Consider the following 16172-nt stretch of genomic DNA (forward strand, 5'->3'; position numbering starts at 1 on the left):
CACACCCCACAGCTAGCGTAACACATACACAACCCACAGCTAGCGTAACACACACACATACACAGCTAGTGTAACACACACACCCCACAGCTAGCGTAACACATACACAACCCACAGCTAGCGTAACACAAACACCCCACAGCTAGCGTAACATATACACAACCCACAGCTAGCGTAACACACACACAACCCACAGCTAGCGTAACACACACACCCCACAGCTAGCGTAACACACACACCCCACAGCTAGCGTAACACATACACCCCACAGCTAGCGTAACACACACCCCACAGCTAGCGTAACACACACACCCCACAGCTAGCGTAACACACACCCCACAGCTAGCGTAACACAGACACAACCCACAGCTAGCGTAACACACACATCCCACAGCTAGCGTAACACACACGCACACCACAGCTAGCGTTACACACACAACCCACAGCTAGCGTAACACACACACCAAACAGCTAGCGTAACACACACACACCAAACAGCTAGCGTAACACACACACACCAAACAGCTTGTGTGTTACGCTAACACCCCACAGCTAGCGTAACACACACAATCCACAGCTAGTGTAACATACACCCCACAGCTAGTGTAACACACCCCACAGCTAGCGTAACACACACACAAACACCACAGGTAAAGTAACACACACACCCCACAGCTAGCGTAACACACACACCACAGCTAGCTTAACACACACACACCACAGCTAGCTTAACACACACACCACAGCTAGCATAACACACACACAACCCACAGCTAGCATAACACACACAACCCACAGCTAGCGTAACACACACACAACCCACAGCTAGCGTAACACACACACAACCCACAGCTAGCGTAACACACACACACCCAACAGCTAGCGTAAACACACACACACAACACACAGCTAGCGTAACACACACACAACCCATAGCTAGCGTAACACACACACCCCACAGCTAGCGTAACACACACACCCCACAGCTAGCGTAACACACACACCCCAGAGCTAGAGTAACACACACACCCCACAGCTAGAGTAACACACACACCCCACAGCTAGCGTAACACACACCAAACAGCTAGCGTAACACACACACACCCCACAGCTAGCGTAACACACACAAACCACAGCTAGTGTAACATACACACAACACACAGCTAGTGTAACACACACACACCCCACAGCTAGCGTAACACACACACACCCCACAGCTAGCGTAACACACACAACCCATAGCTAGCGTAACACACACACCCCACAGCTAGCGTAACACACACACCCCACAGCTAGCGTAACACACACACCCCAGAGCTAGAGTAACACACACACCCCAGAGCTAGAGTAACACACACCACAGCTAGCGTTACACACACAACCCACAGCTAGCGTAACACACACCAAACAGCTAGCGTAACACACACACACCCCACAGCTAGCGTAACACACACAAACCACAGCTAGTGTAACATACACACAACACACAGCTAGTGTAACACACACACAACACACAGCTAGCGTAACACACACACCCCACAGCTAGAGTAACACACACACACACACCAGCTAGCGTTACACGCACAACCCACAGCTAGCGCTACACACACACCCCACAGCTAGCGTAACACACACACCAAACAGCTAGCGTAACACACACACACACCCCACAGCTAGCGTTTCACACACACATCACAGCTAGCGTTTCACACACACACCAGAGATAGCGTAACATACACACCCCACAGCTAGCGTAACACACACACAACCCATAGCTAGCGTAACACACACACCCCACAGCTAGCGTAACACACACACCCCACAGCTAGCGTACCACACACACCCCACAGCTAGCGTAACACACACACCCCAGAGCTAGAGTAACACACACCCCACAGCTAGCGTTACACACACAACCCACAGCTAGCGCTACACACACAACCCACAGCTAGCGTACACACACACAGCTAGCACACCCACAGCTAGCGTAACACACACACACACCCCACAGCTAGCGTAACACACACAAACCACAGCTAGTGTAACATACACACAACACACAGCTAGTGTAACACACACACACCCCACAGCTAGCGTAACACACACACACCCCACAGCTAGCGTAACACACACAACCCATAGCTAGCGTAACACACACACCCCACAGCTAGCGTAACACACACACCCCACAGCTAGCGTAACACACACACCCCAGAGCTAGAGTAACACACACACCCCAGAGCTAGAGTAACACACACCACAGCTAGCGTTACACACACAACCCACAGCTAGCGCTACACACACACCCCACAGCTAGCGTAACACACACCAAACAGCTAGCGTAACACACACACACCCCACAGCTAGCGTAACACACACAAACCACAGCTAGTGTAACATACACACAACACACAGCTAGTGTAACACACACACAACACACAGCTAGCGTAACACACACACCCCACAGCTAGAGTAACACACACACACACACCAGCTAGCGTTACACGCACAACCCACAGCTAGCGCTACACACACACCCCACAGCTAGCGTAACACACACACCAAACAGCTAGCGTAACACACACACACACCCCACAGCTAGTGTAACACACACACATCACAGCTAGCGTTTCACACACACACCAGAGATAGCGTAACATACACACCCCACAGCTAGCGTAACACACACACCACAGCTAAGTTATGATAATAATCAGACAGAGTTGACATGAATATTAGAGGTTTACATCGTCTGGGTCAGGAGGCAGAGGGAGAGGAGGATCTCTGATCTCTGATGTCTTTTCCTATTTCTCCCCCTCCTTCTTTTCCAACATGTCCTCCTCTTCCTCCTTTATCATCTATTCTTCCGCCTCTTCCTCGGAAAGTCACATGGCACGGCCGGTGAGCCAATGGCGTGTCATCGATCAGACCAGGGCGTGTGTGTGAGTGACAGCTTCGCGGGTCTGGGAGTGTTTATCGTGAGTGTGTGTATGTGCATGCTGATTGTGTGTGTGTTTGAGCTCATTGTGAGTGTTGCTTTGCAGATTGTGAGTGTGAGTGTGTTTATGCTCATTGTGATCGTGTGTATGGATATTGTTGTGCTGTGTGTGTATGAATTGATCATCAGTGTGTGTGCTCTGCTCTTGGGAGTGTGTGTGTTGCAGCTCGTCATAAACGTATGCGAGTATGCTCCGCTCCTCCGTGTGTGTGAGCTCCTCGTGCTCCTGACTGTGTGTGTTCTGCTCCCGCTGTGTGACCTCCTCGATCCAGCGCCGGAACCGGCCGACCCGTGTGTAGAGGGCCGGGGTTGAGGGGTCACTGCAACCGTAACCCCCGGAGACAATCCCGGTCAACACCCACCGCCCCTCATCTCCCTGGCACACCAGCCCGCCACCCCAGTTGCCTTGGCAACCGTTGTTCTTGTGGAGACGGCGTGTGTCAGGGGGGCTGCCGGCACATAGCGTGCCGTGGGAAGAGTAACCATCCCCATAACGCTTCTTACACTGCCATGACGACAGGAGGGGTACCCAGGACTGTAGCACAGCATCTGTGAAGGGACAAGGGGAGTGGTTAGAGGAAGAGGAAGAGATTGTGAGCGAATGGGGAGATTGGATGTACAGTAGGAAGGAGAGAGAGAGAAAAAAGTTGGCAATGCTAAACCACAAATCAATGTCCTCCGAGGATGTAGTTGAGAGATCAGAGTTCAGGGAGTGGAAGGTGAGGCGTACCTGGGCCGTCCCAGCCTGCGGTAACCGCAGCGATGCAGGAGGAGGGGGTCTTGCCACCCACAGTTTCCGGGGTGGGGAGGCAGGCAGCATTGGTGTGGGGGTCAAAAGTCAAACAGTGACCCTTGGGGCTGGGCACCCTCAGCAGGGCCAGGTCATGACCCCCAGGGCCCTGATCTGACCTGAACTTCCTGTGGACCACCACTTTCTCCAGGGTCAGAGTTCGGTCGGAACCCCCCACGCGCACAACGTAGTGGGACGGGTCAATACCAAACCTAGAGGATGGAGTGAGAGAGATGGAGTGAGAGGGAGAGAGAGCGAGAGACAAAGGAGAGATAGGGGGAGTAAGGGTTTTGAAAAGGGGGACAGATAATTGGATGGGGAGAAATGTAGGCAGAGAAAGAAGACGTGAGCAACAAAAACTAGTGAGCAAACAAATGTCCGGAAAAAGCGGAGAAAAGACCAAGGAGAAGTGCTCTCACCTGGTGAAGCAGTGAGCGGAGGCGAGGGCCCAGCAGGGAGTGATCAGAGTTCCGCTGCAAATAGGATGGCCATCTTTCCCCTCAGAACCCAACCACACTGACACCTGCCACGGCCACGACGTGCTAGAGGAGAGGGGGAGATGTGTATATGTGTTCTCATGTATGATATACTGTACTGCACATCTGAACAGTAGGTAAAGCTTCTCTTACCCGAGTATATTCTCTCCTCCTCCTCCCACTCCACTCTTCCTCTCGTTCCCTTCCTCCACAACCTTCCTCACTCCACAGGTGCGCTCACTTGGCCTGACTTGGCCCTCTGTTGCCTGGGGGGCGGGGTCACAGCTCACCGCTGCATCCTCTCTCTGTCTGCAGCCCTCAGGGCTCCGGCCCAGAGATGGACACTCCCCCAGGAAGTCCTCCTTCCCCCTACACCTCACCTGGTCCAGGTGGACGGGACCCTTTCCCCGACCGAAACCACCCACCACTACCGCATGACCACTGAGGGAGAGGGGGACGAGAAAGAGTGGGAGTGTGAGGATGATAGACTGAGATAATTGATAAGAAACATTGAAAATGCTGGATAGACAGAATACACAATTACTTCAACACACATACAGTTGTAGTCAGAAGTTTACATACACTTATGTTGGAGTCATTAAAACTTGTTTTTCAACCACTCCACAAATTTCTTGTTAACAAACTATAGTTTTGACAAGTAGGTTAGGACATCTACTTTGTGCATGACACAAGTAATTTTTCCAACAATTCTTTACAGACAGATTATTTCACTTATAATTCACTGTATCACAATTCCAGTGGGTCAGAAGTTTACATACACTAAGTTGACTGTGCCTTTCAACAGCTTGGAAAATTCCAGATAATTATGTCATGGCTTTAGAAGCTTCTGTTAGGCTAATTGACATAATTTGAGTCAATTGGAGGTGTACCTGTGGATGTATTTCAAGGCCTACCTTCAAACTCAGGGCCTCTTTGCTTGACATCAATGGAAAATCAAAAGAAATCAGCCAAGTCCTCAGAATTTTTTTTTTTTTGTAGACCTCCACATGTCTGGCTCATCCTTGGGAGCAATTTCCAAACGCCTGAAGGTACCACTTTCATCTGTACAAACAATAGTACGCAAGTGTAAACACCATTGGACCACGCAGCCATCATACCGCTCAGGAAGGAGACACATTCTGTCTCCTAGAAATTAACGTACTTTGGTGCAAAAAGTGCAAATCAATCCCAAAACAACAGCAAAGGACCTTGTGAAGATATTGGAGGAAACAGGTACAAAAGTATCTATATCCATAGTAAAACGAGTCCTATATCGACATAACCTGAAAGGCCGCTCAGCAAGGAAGAAGCCACTGCTCCAAAACCGCCATTAAAAAAGCCAGACTACGGTTTGCAACTGTACATGGGGACAAAGATGGTACTTTTTGGAGAAATATCCTCTGGTCTGATGAAACAAAAATAGAACTGTTTGGCCATAATGACCATCTTTATGTTTGTAGGAAAAAGCGGTGTGCATCCCAAACGTGAAGCACAGAGTTGGCAGCATCATGTTGTGGGGGTGCTTTGCTGCAGGAGGGATTGGTGCACTCACAAAATAGATGGCATCATGAGGCAGGAAAATTAGGTTGATATATCGAAGCAACATCTCAAGACATCAGTCAGGAAGTTAAAGCTTGGTCGCAAATGGGTCTTCCAAATGGACAACGACCCCAAGCATACTTCCAAAGTTGTGGCAAAAGGGCTTAAGGACAACAAAGTCAAGGTATTGAAGTGGCCATCACAAAGCCCTGACCTCAATCCTATAGAAAATGTGTGGGCAGAACTGAAAAAGCATGTGCGAGCAGGGAGGCCTGACTCAGTTACACCAGCTCTGTCAGGAGGAATGGGCCAGAATTCATCCAACTTATTGTGGGAAGCTTGTGGAAGTTAAACCATTTAAAGGCAATAATACCAAATGCTAATTGAGTGTACAGTATGTAAACTTCTGACCCACTGGGAATGTGATGAAATAAATAAAAACTGAAATAAATCACTCTCTCTACTATTATTCTGACATTTCACATTCTTAAAATAAAGTGGTGATCCTAACTGACCTAATACAGGGAATTTTTACTATAATTAAATGTCAGGAATAGTGAAAAACTGAGTTGAAATGTATTTCACTAAGGTGTATGTAAACCTCCGACTTCAACTGTAGGTCTGTGCACAGTAAAGCACACAGACACACACACTCACCTGTGGCCCAGCTGTCTGCAGACCACGGCGGCGTTCAGGTTGCTCCAGCCTGAGTCACAGATACTTCCCCAGTCTCCATGGAGATACACCTCCACACGACCTTCCTTATGGCTACCACCCCCTACCAGACGCACCAGGGGACCTGCAACACACAGACATGATACAAATCACATATTTCTTTGTAGTCACTGGGCCCCAGAAAAAAAGGGCTGGATGGAAGTTTGGCCATATTGTCAGGCTCACCTGTGGCAGGTGCAACAGCCGGGACCTCATTGGTCTCTTCTTCTTTAGCTCCGGCTCTGCAACGGACGCCCACGTCCTCTCCATGGGAACAGTCGCTACGGCCCCATATGCCATGGTGACAGTCCAGCAGGGATGACTCCGTCCCCTCACAACGAATGTCGTCCAATAGGATGAGCCCGGAACCCTCGCCAAACGTTCGGTCAGCCATGACGTCAGCATGGCCCCTAGTGGTGGACCACGAAATTACTTCAACTTAAAGGTACAACTTGGTAGTTGTTGATTACCATAAAGCTCCGACATTTATGATGATGCCATATCACTGAGTCTACCTTTAAAACATGAACAGTGTGGAGACTCCCTAGTTACAGGAATCAACAACAATGAAATTCAACACGGGCACTATTGTCTCTTCCAAGTGTGGCCATGTCTGCAAAGGAAAGTACACACCCACACACCTGTACCCGAGCTGTCGACAGACCACCTGTGCGTGTTGTTGAGTCCAGTGGTCGTCGCACACCGTACCCCAGTCCCCAGAGTGGAACACCTCCACACGACCCTCCCATGGACTGTCTCCTCCTACCAACCGGACCACACCGTCTGGAACACACACACACACAGTCATTTGTGTGCATGTTATATCTGTTTTCAGGATGTGTGTGTGTGTGTGTGTGTGTGTGTGTGTGTGTGTGTGTGTGTGTGTGTGTGTGTGTGTGTGTGTGTGTGTGTGTGTGTGTGTGTGTGTGTACCTGTGTAGGGGCTGCAGGACACCCCAGCATCTTCCATATGGTCACAGTTGTGTTGTTCCCAGTCTCCATGAAGACACTGGTCCAAGAAGAGTTCATTTCCTGTACACCTTACGGCGTCCAATTGAATGGGACCTGAGCCCTGTCCGAAGTGGGCCCATGACCAGGCCTTCGCCACACCCCTAAACACATGTGTACATCAATGTGTCAAAACCACAATAATGACTCTTCCTCTAGCTGAGTATAAATGCTATTACAGATTCCTTCTGTCTCCTCTCTCTCTCTTGTGCACGCGTAAACACACACACACACACTCACCCGAAGCCCAGCTGTCGACAGACCACCTCTGCATCTCTGTCGTCCCATTGGTCATCGCAGACAGAGCCCCACCTACCGCCATGGAACACCTCAACACGCCCCTCAAAGTCTTCCTCTCCTCCAACCAATCGTAGAGGAGGACCACTGCCTAGGGGAGGAAACAATGACCCAATATGGATGCTAAGTAGAGTCAAGACGTAACAATATGCACTTTCTTTCCTTCTCTCTAGCTCCCGATGCTTTCTACTGACCTTCTGGTGGAGCACACACCACTCCTGCCTCGTTTCCATGGCTACAATCCCCGGTAACAAATCTCCTGCTCCGGCATTGGCTGATGGAGCTCTCATCACCATGACAACCCAGCCGCTCATAGTGGAAGAGACCAGAGCCCGAGCCAAACCGGGAGTGCTGCAACGCTGTGCCGATCTCACTGAGGACACACACACACACACACACACACACAATCTTACAGATCTTCATCTTACAGATGAAATGGAAATGCTGCGATACTTCAATGCCGATCATGATGAGGAGGTGCTCAAACATACACACTCCTACCACACACATCCCTCTTACCCCAGTCCCAGCTGTCTGCAGATCACACTGGCATCTCTGTCTGTCCAATGAGAGTCACACACTGCCCCCCACTGGCCATTCAGGTACACCTCCACACGTCCACTTCCTGACGATGTCCCGCCCACCAGCCGAGCTGCACCTAGGAGAGGGAGCGATGGACAGGTACATCAGCCAATAAACAATTTGGAAGAAAGACATATGACAGGAATCTCATCAAATCCAAATATTATGTCCAAATGATTTGCTATTTGTCATATATAGTGCATTCGGAAAGTTTCAAAACCCTTTCACCTTTTTCACATTTTGTTACATTACAGCCTTATTCTAAATTTGATTAAATCTTTTTTTCCCTCATCAATTTATACCCAATACCCCATAATGACAAAGCAAAAATATGTTTTTATAAACATTTACTAATTTAACAAAAAATAAAAAACTGAAATATCACGTGTACATAATTCAGACCCTTTACTCAGTACTTTTTTGAAGCACCGTTGGCAGCGATTACAACCGTGAGTCTTCTTGAAGGAGTTTCTCCCATTCTTCTCTGAGGATCCTCTCAAGCTCTGTCAGGTTGGATGGGGAGCGTCGCTGCACAACTATTTTCAGGTCTCTCCAGAGATCGGGTTTGAACTCTGGGCCACTAAAGGACATTCAGACACTTGTCCCTAAGCCACTTCAGCGTTGTCTTGACTGTGTGCTTAGGGTCGTTGTCCTGTTGGAAGGTGAACCTTCGCCCCAGTCTGAGGTCCGGAGCCTTCTGGAGCAGAATTTAATTGAGGATCTCTCTGTACTTTGCTCCATTCATCTTTCCCTCAAACCTGAATAGTCTCCCAGTCCCTGCCGCTGATAACATGATGCTGCCACCACCATGCTTCACCGTAGGGATGGTATAGGCCAGGTGATGAGCGGTGCCTGGTTTCCTCCAGACATGACGCTTGGCATTCAGGCCAATCTTGGTTTCACCAGACCAGAGAATCTTGTTTCTCATGGTGTGTGAGTTCTTTCGGTGACTTTTGGCAAACTCCAAGCGGGTTGTCATGCGCCTTTTACTGAGGAGTGGCTTCAATCTTGTCACGCCTTGGTCTTAGTATTTTGTGTTTTCTTTAATTATTTGTTCAGGCCAGGGTGTGACATGGGGTTATTGTATTGTCTTATTGGGGTTTTTGTAGGCATTGGGATTGTGGTTGATTAGGGGTGTGTCTAGTATAGGCTTGGCTGCCTGAGGCGGTTCTCAATCAGAGTCAGGCGATTCTTGTTGTCTCTGATGGGGAACCGTATTTAGGTAGCCTGGGTTTCACTGTGCATTTCGTGGGTGATTGTTCCTGTCTCTGTGTAGTTTCACCAGATAGGCTGTAATTAGGTCTCACGTTCCGTTTGTTGTTTTTGTATTTGTATAGTTATTTCATGTGTCACTTTGTTCATTAAAGTCATGAGTAACCACCACGCTGCATTTCGGTCTGACTCTCTTTCTACAAACGAAGAACGCCGTTACAGAATCACCCACCACACTCAGACCGAGCAGCGTGTTAACAGGCAGCAGCGAAGGGAGGACGTTATGGACAGCAGAGGCATGGAGTATACGACGTGGGAAGAAATAGACAGGTGGGCGGCCGACCCAGAGAGATTGCCGGAGCCCGCCTGGGATTCGCTGGAGCAGTGCGAAGAGGGCTATAGACGAATGGAGTCGAAAAGAAAGACACGGCGGCGCAGAGCGAAACCCGAAAGTCACCCCCAAATATTTATTGGGGGAGGGCTCAGAGGGAGAGTGGCTGAGTCAGGTGTCAGACCTGAGCCAACTCTCCCTGTTAATCGTGAAGAGCAGTTGCAGTGGGAGAGGCTGCACCACTTGGAGAATTGGACATGGGAGGAAGAACTGGACGGAAAAGGACCCTGGGCTCAGCCTGGTGAATATCGCCGTCCCAAGGAAGAACTAGAGGCGGCTAAAGCGGAGAGGCGCTGGTATGAGGAGGCAGCACGGCGACGCGGATGGAAGCCCGAAAAGCAGCCCCAAAATTTTTTTTGGGGGGGGCTTAAAGGGAGTATGGCTATGCCAGGTAGGAGACCTGCACAAACTCCCTGTGCTTACCGGTGGGCTAGAGAGACCGGGCAGACACCGTGTTATGCTATGGAGCGCACGGTGTTTCCAGTGCGGGTGCATAGCCCGGTGCGGTTCATACCAGCCTTTCGTATTGGCCGGGCTAGAGTGGGCATCGAGCCAGGTAAGCATGGGCAGGCTCGCTGCTCAAGAGCTCCAGTGCGCCTGCACGGTCCGGTCTATCCAGAGCCACCTCCACACACCAGTCCTCCGGTAGTAGCTCCCCGCACCAGGCTTCCTGTGTGTGTCCTCGCTCCAGTATCACCAGTGCCAGCACCACGCACCAGGCCTTCAGTGCGCCTCACCTGTTCAGCGCAGCCAGCGCTTTCCTCCTCTCCTGCGCTGTTGGAGTCTCCCGCCTATTTAGCGCAGCCAGAGCCTTCCTCCTCTACAGCGCTGCCGGAGCCTCCCGCCTGTTCAGCGCAGCCAGAGCCTGTCTCCTCTCCTGCGCTGCCGGAGTCTCCCGCCTGTTCAGCGCAGCCAGAGCCTGTCTCCTCTCCTGCGCTGTTGGAGTCTCCCGCCTCTCCAGCGCTGTCGGAGCCTTTCTCCTCTCCTGCGCTACCGGAGTCTCCTGTCTGATCAGCGCTATCAGAGCCTTCCTACTCTACAGCGCTGCTGGAGTCTCCTGTCTGTTCAGCGCTATCAGAGCCTTCCTTCCCTCCTGTGCTGTCGGAGTCTCCCGCCTGTTCAGCGCTATCAGAGCCTTCCTACTCTACAGCGCTGCCGGAGCCTCCTGCCTGTTCGGAGCAGCCTGTGCTGTCAGTCTGCAAGGAGCTGCCAGTCTGCAAGGAGCTGCTAGTCTGCAAGGAGCTGCCAGTCTGCAAGGTGCTGCCAGCCTGCATGGAGCAATCAGAGCTGTCAGCCTGCATGGAGCAGCCAGAGCTGTCAGTCTGCATGAAGCAGCCAGAGCTGTCAGTCTGCATGAAGCAGCCAGAGCTGTCAGTCTGCAAAGAGCAGCCAGAGCTGGCAGTCTGCAAAGAGCTGGCAGTCTGCAAGGAGCTGTCAGTCTGCAAGGAGCTGTCAGTCTGCAGGGAGCTGTCAGCCTGCATGGAGCAGCCAGAGCTGTCAGTCTGCAAGGAGCTGTCAGTCTGCAAGGAGCTGTCAGTCTGCAAGGAACTGTCAGTCTGCATGGAGCAGCCAGAGATGTCAGTCTGCATAGAGCAGCTAGATCCGCCAGTCAGCCATGATCTTCTAGATCTGCCAGTCAACCAGATTCTTCCAGATCAGCCAGTCAACCAGTCTCTTCCAGATCTGCCAGTCAACCAGAATCTTCCAGATCTGCTAGTCAACCAGAATCTTCCAGATCTGCTAGTCAACCTGAATCTTCCAGATCCGCCAGCCAGCCAGGATCTACCGGAGCCTACTACCTACCTGAGCTTCATCTCAGTACTGGGCTTCCTCTCAGTACTGGGCTTCCTCTCAGTACTGGGCTTTCTCTCAGTACTGGGCTTCCCCTCAGTTCCGGGCTGCCCCTCAGTCCCGAGCTGCCCCTCAGTCCCGAGCTGCCTCAGTCCCGAGCTGTTCCTCAGTCCCGAGCTGCTCCTCAGTTCAGTGGGGTTCTGGGTGAGGACTATTAGGCCATGGTCGGCAGCGAGGGTGGATTATCCCAGGACGCGAAGGGGAGGAACTATGACTTTAATGGAGTGGGGTCCACGTCCCGAGCCGGAACCGCCACCATGGACAGACGCCCACCCGGACCCTCCCTATGGTTTTGAGGTGCGTCCGAGAGTCCGCACCTTAGGGTGGGGGTTCTGTCACGCCTTGGTCTTAGTATTTTGTGTTTTCTTTAATTATTTGTTCAGGCCAGGGTGTGACATGGGGTTATTGTATTGTCTTATTGGGGTTTTTGTAGGCATTGGGATTGTGGTTGATTAGGGGTGTGTCTAGTATAGGCTTGGCTGCCTGAGGCGGTTCTCAATCAGAGTCAGGTGATTCTTGTTGTCTCTGATGGGGAACCGTATTTAGTTAGCCTGGGTTTCACTGTGTATTTCGTGGGTGATTGTTCCTGTCTCTGTGTAGTTTCACCAGATAGGCTGTAATTAGGTCTCACGTTCCGTTTGTTGTTTTTGTATTTGTATAGTTATTTCATGTGTCACTTTGTTCATTAAAGTCATGAGTAACCACCACGCTGCATTTCGGTCCGACTCTCTTTCTACAAACGAAGAACGCCGTTACAGATCTGGCCACTCTACCATAAAGGCCTGATTGGTGGCGTGCTGCAGAGATGGTTGTCCTTCTGGATGGTTCTCCCATCTCCACAGAGGAACTATGGAGTGACCATCAGGTTCAAATCAAATCACATTTTATTGGTCACATACACGCGACTAGCAGATCTTATTGCGGGTGTAGCGAAATGCTTGTGCTTCTAGCTCCGACAGTGCAGTAATATCTAACAAATTACACAACATATACCCAATACACACAAATCTAAGTAGGAATGAATTAAGACTATATACTTATGGATGATGGATCTCAGAGTGGACTAAGATACCTACACCACCCGATGTCACAGGAAGGCCATAAAGATCATCAAGGACAACAACCACCTGAGCCACTGCCTGTTCACCCCGCTATCATCCAGAAGGCGAGGTCAGTACAGGTGCATCAAAGCAGGGACCGAGAGACTGAAAAACAGCTTCTATCTCAAGGCCATCAGACTGTTAAACAGCCACCACTAACATTGAGTGGCTGCTGCCAACATACTGACTCAACTCCAGCCACATTAACAATGTAAAAATGTATGATTTTTTAAAATTCACTAACCACTTTAAACAATGCCACTTCATATAATGTTTACATACCCTACATTACTCATCTCATATGTATATACTGTACTCGATACCATCTACTGCATCTTGCCTATGCCGTTCTGTACCATCACTCATTCATATATCTTTATGTACATATTATTCATTCCTTTACACTTGTGTGTATAAGGTAGTTGTTGTGAAATTGTTAGGTTAGATTACTCGTTGGTTATTACTGCACTGTCGGAAGTAGAAGCACAAGCATTTCGCAACACTGGCATTAACACCTGCTAACCATGTGTATGTGACAAATAAAATTTGATTTGATACATAGAATAGTATAGAATACAGTATATACATATGAGATGAGTAATGCAAGATATGTAAACATTAAGTGACTAAGATACCGTAGAATAGTATAGAATACAGTGTCTACATTTTAGATGAGTAATGCCAGATATATAAACATCTCCCTGACCAAGACCTTCTCCTCCGGTTGCTCAGTTTGGCCGGGCGGCCAGCTTTAAGAAGAGTCTTGGTGGTTCCAAACTTCTTCCATTTAAGAATGGTGGAGGCCACTGTGTTCTTGGGGACCTTCATTGCTGCAGAAATGTTTTGGTACCCCAGATCCATGCCTTGACATAATCCTGTTTTTGTTTTGTCATTATGTGGTATTGTGTGTAAAATGATGAGGAAAAATGTATTTGATTCAATTTTAGAATAAGGCTCTAACGTAACAAAACGTGGAACAAGTGAAGGGGTCTGAATACTTTCCGAATGCAGAATATATATATATATATATATATATATATATATATATATATACACTGAGTGTACAAAACATCAAAAACACCTGTTCTTTCCATGACATAGACTGCACAGGTGAATCCAGGTGAAAGCTATCATCCCTTATTGATGTCACATTAAATCCACTTCAATCCATGTAGATGAAGGGGAGGAGACAGGTTAAACAATTTAGGTTCGACAATTGAGACATGGATTGTGGATGTGTGCCTTTCAGAGGGTGAATGGGCAAGACAAAAGGTTTAAATCCCTTTGAACAGGGTATCGTAGTAGGTGCCAGGCACACAGGTTTGAGTGTGTCAAGAACTGCAACGCTGCTGAGTTTTTCATGCTCAACGGTTTCCCGTGTGTATTAAGAATGGTCCACCACCCAAAGGACACCCAGCCAAGTGTGGGAAGCATTGGTGTCAATATGAGCCAGCATCCCTGTGGAACACTTTTGACACCTTGTAGAGTCCATGCCCTGATGAATTGAGACTGTTCTGAGGGCAAAAGGGGGGGGGTGCCTCAATATTAGGAAGGTGTTCTTAATGTTTTGTATATATATATATATATATATATATAGATATATATATATACAGTACCAGACATAAGTTTGGACACACCTACTCATTCCAGGGTTTTTCTTTATTCTTATTATTTTCTACATTGACGAACAATAATGAAGACATCAAAACTGTGCAAAGCTGTCATCAAGGCAAAGGGTGGTTACTTTGAAGAATCTCAAATACAAAATATATTTGGATTTGTTTAACACTTTTTTGGTTACTACATGATTCCAAATGTGTAATTTCATAGTTTTGACAATGTAGACAATAGTAAAATAGTAAAAATAAAGAAAAACCCTGGAATGAGTAGGTGTGTCCAAACTTTTGACTCGTACTGTATATACACACATTTATTTAATATGCCTATTTCACATATGTGCTGTCGACCTACCCTGGTGGCAGTCGCAGTAAGACCAGCCGATGGCCCCAGAGGTCTGTCTGAAGAAGCACCAGGGGTTGGACTCTCTGTCAGGGTTACGGCAGTAGCTGTGCTCCCCAAGGCCTCGGCCAGGGTACTGCAGCACGTAGTCTGGAAACTCTGTCCACCGCAGGCAGAGAGCGCCAGAGTCCGTCTGAGACACAGAGCCGTTATAGTAACCCAGCTCTGTAAAACCCTCCGAACAGGAGAGAGGGGCTGAATAGAGAGAGAGAGAGAGAGAGAGAGAGAGAAAGAGAGAAAGAGAGCGAGAATGGAAGAGAGAGAGAGAGAGAGAGAGAGAGAGAGAGAGAGAGGATAAGGTTAGTAACCCAGCTTTGAAAAACCCTTGGAACAGGAGCAAGGAGCTTGGAGGAGAGATAGAGAAAGACAGTTGTGGAAGGTGAGGAGAAAAGGGACAATGTTACAGTAGAGCTGTAAACCCTTCATAGCAGGGCAGTGGACCTGGAGAGAGAGGGAGAGAAGAGGAGCTGAAGAGAGAGAGGGAGATGGAGAGTCCTGATTCAAAATGGAAAATCGCCTTGCTTCTCCTATATTCATGTACAGACAGTTACAAGACGTATTAATATCCACTTTCCGATGACACAGCAGGGGACCTCTGTAATACGGTTATTCAACTGATCCATGTTAAAATCCCTTCACCTCCCACTCCCATTCTTACTCAAAATGAAGGAGGACACACAGCAGAGGGTCCTTAAGGAGGGTACAGTCTGTACTGTAGAGGGGGAATTAGTGGAAGAGGCATAAACAACAAAGGCTAAATAAAACTGCTGCTGACACGAAAATGATGCTACCCCAACCCCCCCACCCACACAACAACAAGAATCTCCCAGGCAGTAATTAGAGCAGTATTAGTAGAGAGAGAGAGAAAGAGAGATGTATTAGACATTCCATTGAGTAGCAGGATCAGACTCCATTGTAACTAAGCAACTCACACTCTGCCAGACCCAAACAAACACACACATACATGCACGTACCCAAACACACACACACACACACACACACACACACACACACACACACACACACACACACACACACACACACACACACACACACACACTGTGATTAATAGCTAGGACAGAGAGAGGAGCTGCAATAGCCTGGACCAGTGTTATCTCTCACACACAGCTTGGCTGTCCTTGAACATCATCTAATCATGCCATGCACGCGCACACACGCACACACACGCGCGCACA

General features: G+C 48.9%; 1 protein-coding gene across 1 annotated transcript in view; it reads right to left on the reverse strand.

Moving 5' to 3' along the window:
- Positions 1 to 1980: 1980 nt before the first annotated feature.
- Positions 1981 to 16172, reverse strand: part of LOC115144089 (neurotrypsin-like) — a 47590-nt gene continuing 33398 nt past the window's right edge. Inside the window, exons 3-14 of the mRNA XM_029684796.2 lie at positions 14929 to 15171; positions 8341 to 8479; positions 8016 to 8194; positions 7765 to 7912; positions 7450 to 7628; positions 7159 to 7300; positions 6704 to 6927; positions 6461 to 6602; positions 4418 to 4705; positions 4208 to 4330; positions 3729 to 4000; positions 1981 to 3547 (exon numbers count right to left, since the gene is read on the reverse strand). Coding sequence (XP_029540656.1) covers positions 2925 to 3547; positions 3729 to 4000; positions 4208 to 4330; positions 4418 to 4705; positions 6461 to 6602; positions 6704 to 6927; positions 7159 to 7300; positions 7450 to 7628; positions 7765 to 7912; positions 8016 to 8194; positions 8341 to 8479; positions 14929 to 15171 — 2702 coding nt within the window. The 3' untranslated portion in view covers positions 1981 to 2924. The remainder of the gene's footprint in view (positions 3548 to 3728; positions 4001 to 4207; positions 4331 to 4417; positions 4706 to 6460; positions 6603 to 6703; positions 6928 to 7158; positions 7301 to 7449; positions 7629 to 7764; positions 7913 to 8015; positions 8195 to 8340; positions 8480 to 14928; positions 15172 to 16172) is intronic.

Source organism: Oncorhynchus nerka, linkage group LG16, assembly GCF_034236695.1.
Source record: "Oncorhynchus nerka isolate Pitt River linkage group LG16, Oner_Uvic_2.0, whole genome shotgun sequence".
Lineage (NCBI taxonomy): Eukaryota > Metazoa > Chordata > Actinopteri > Salmoniformes > Salmonidae > Oncorhynchus > Oncorhynchus nerka.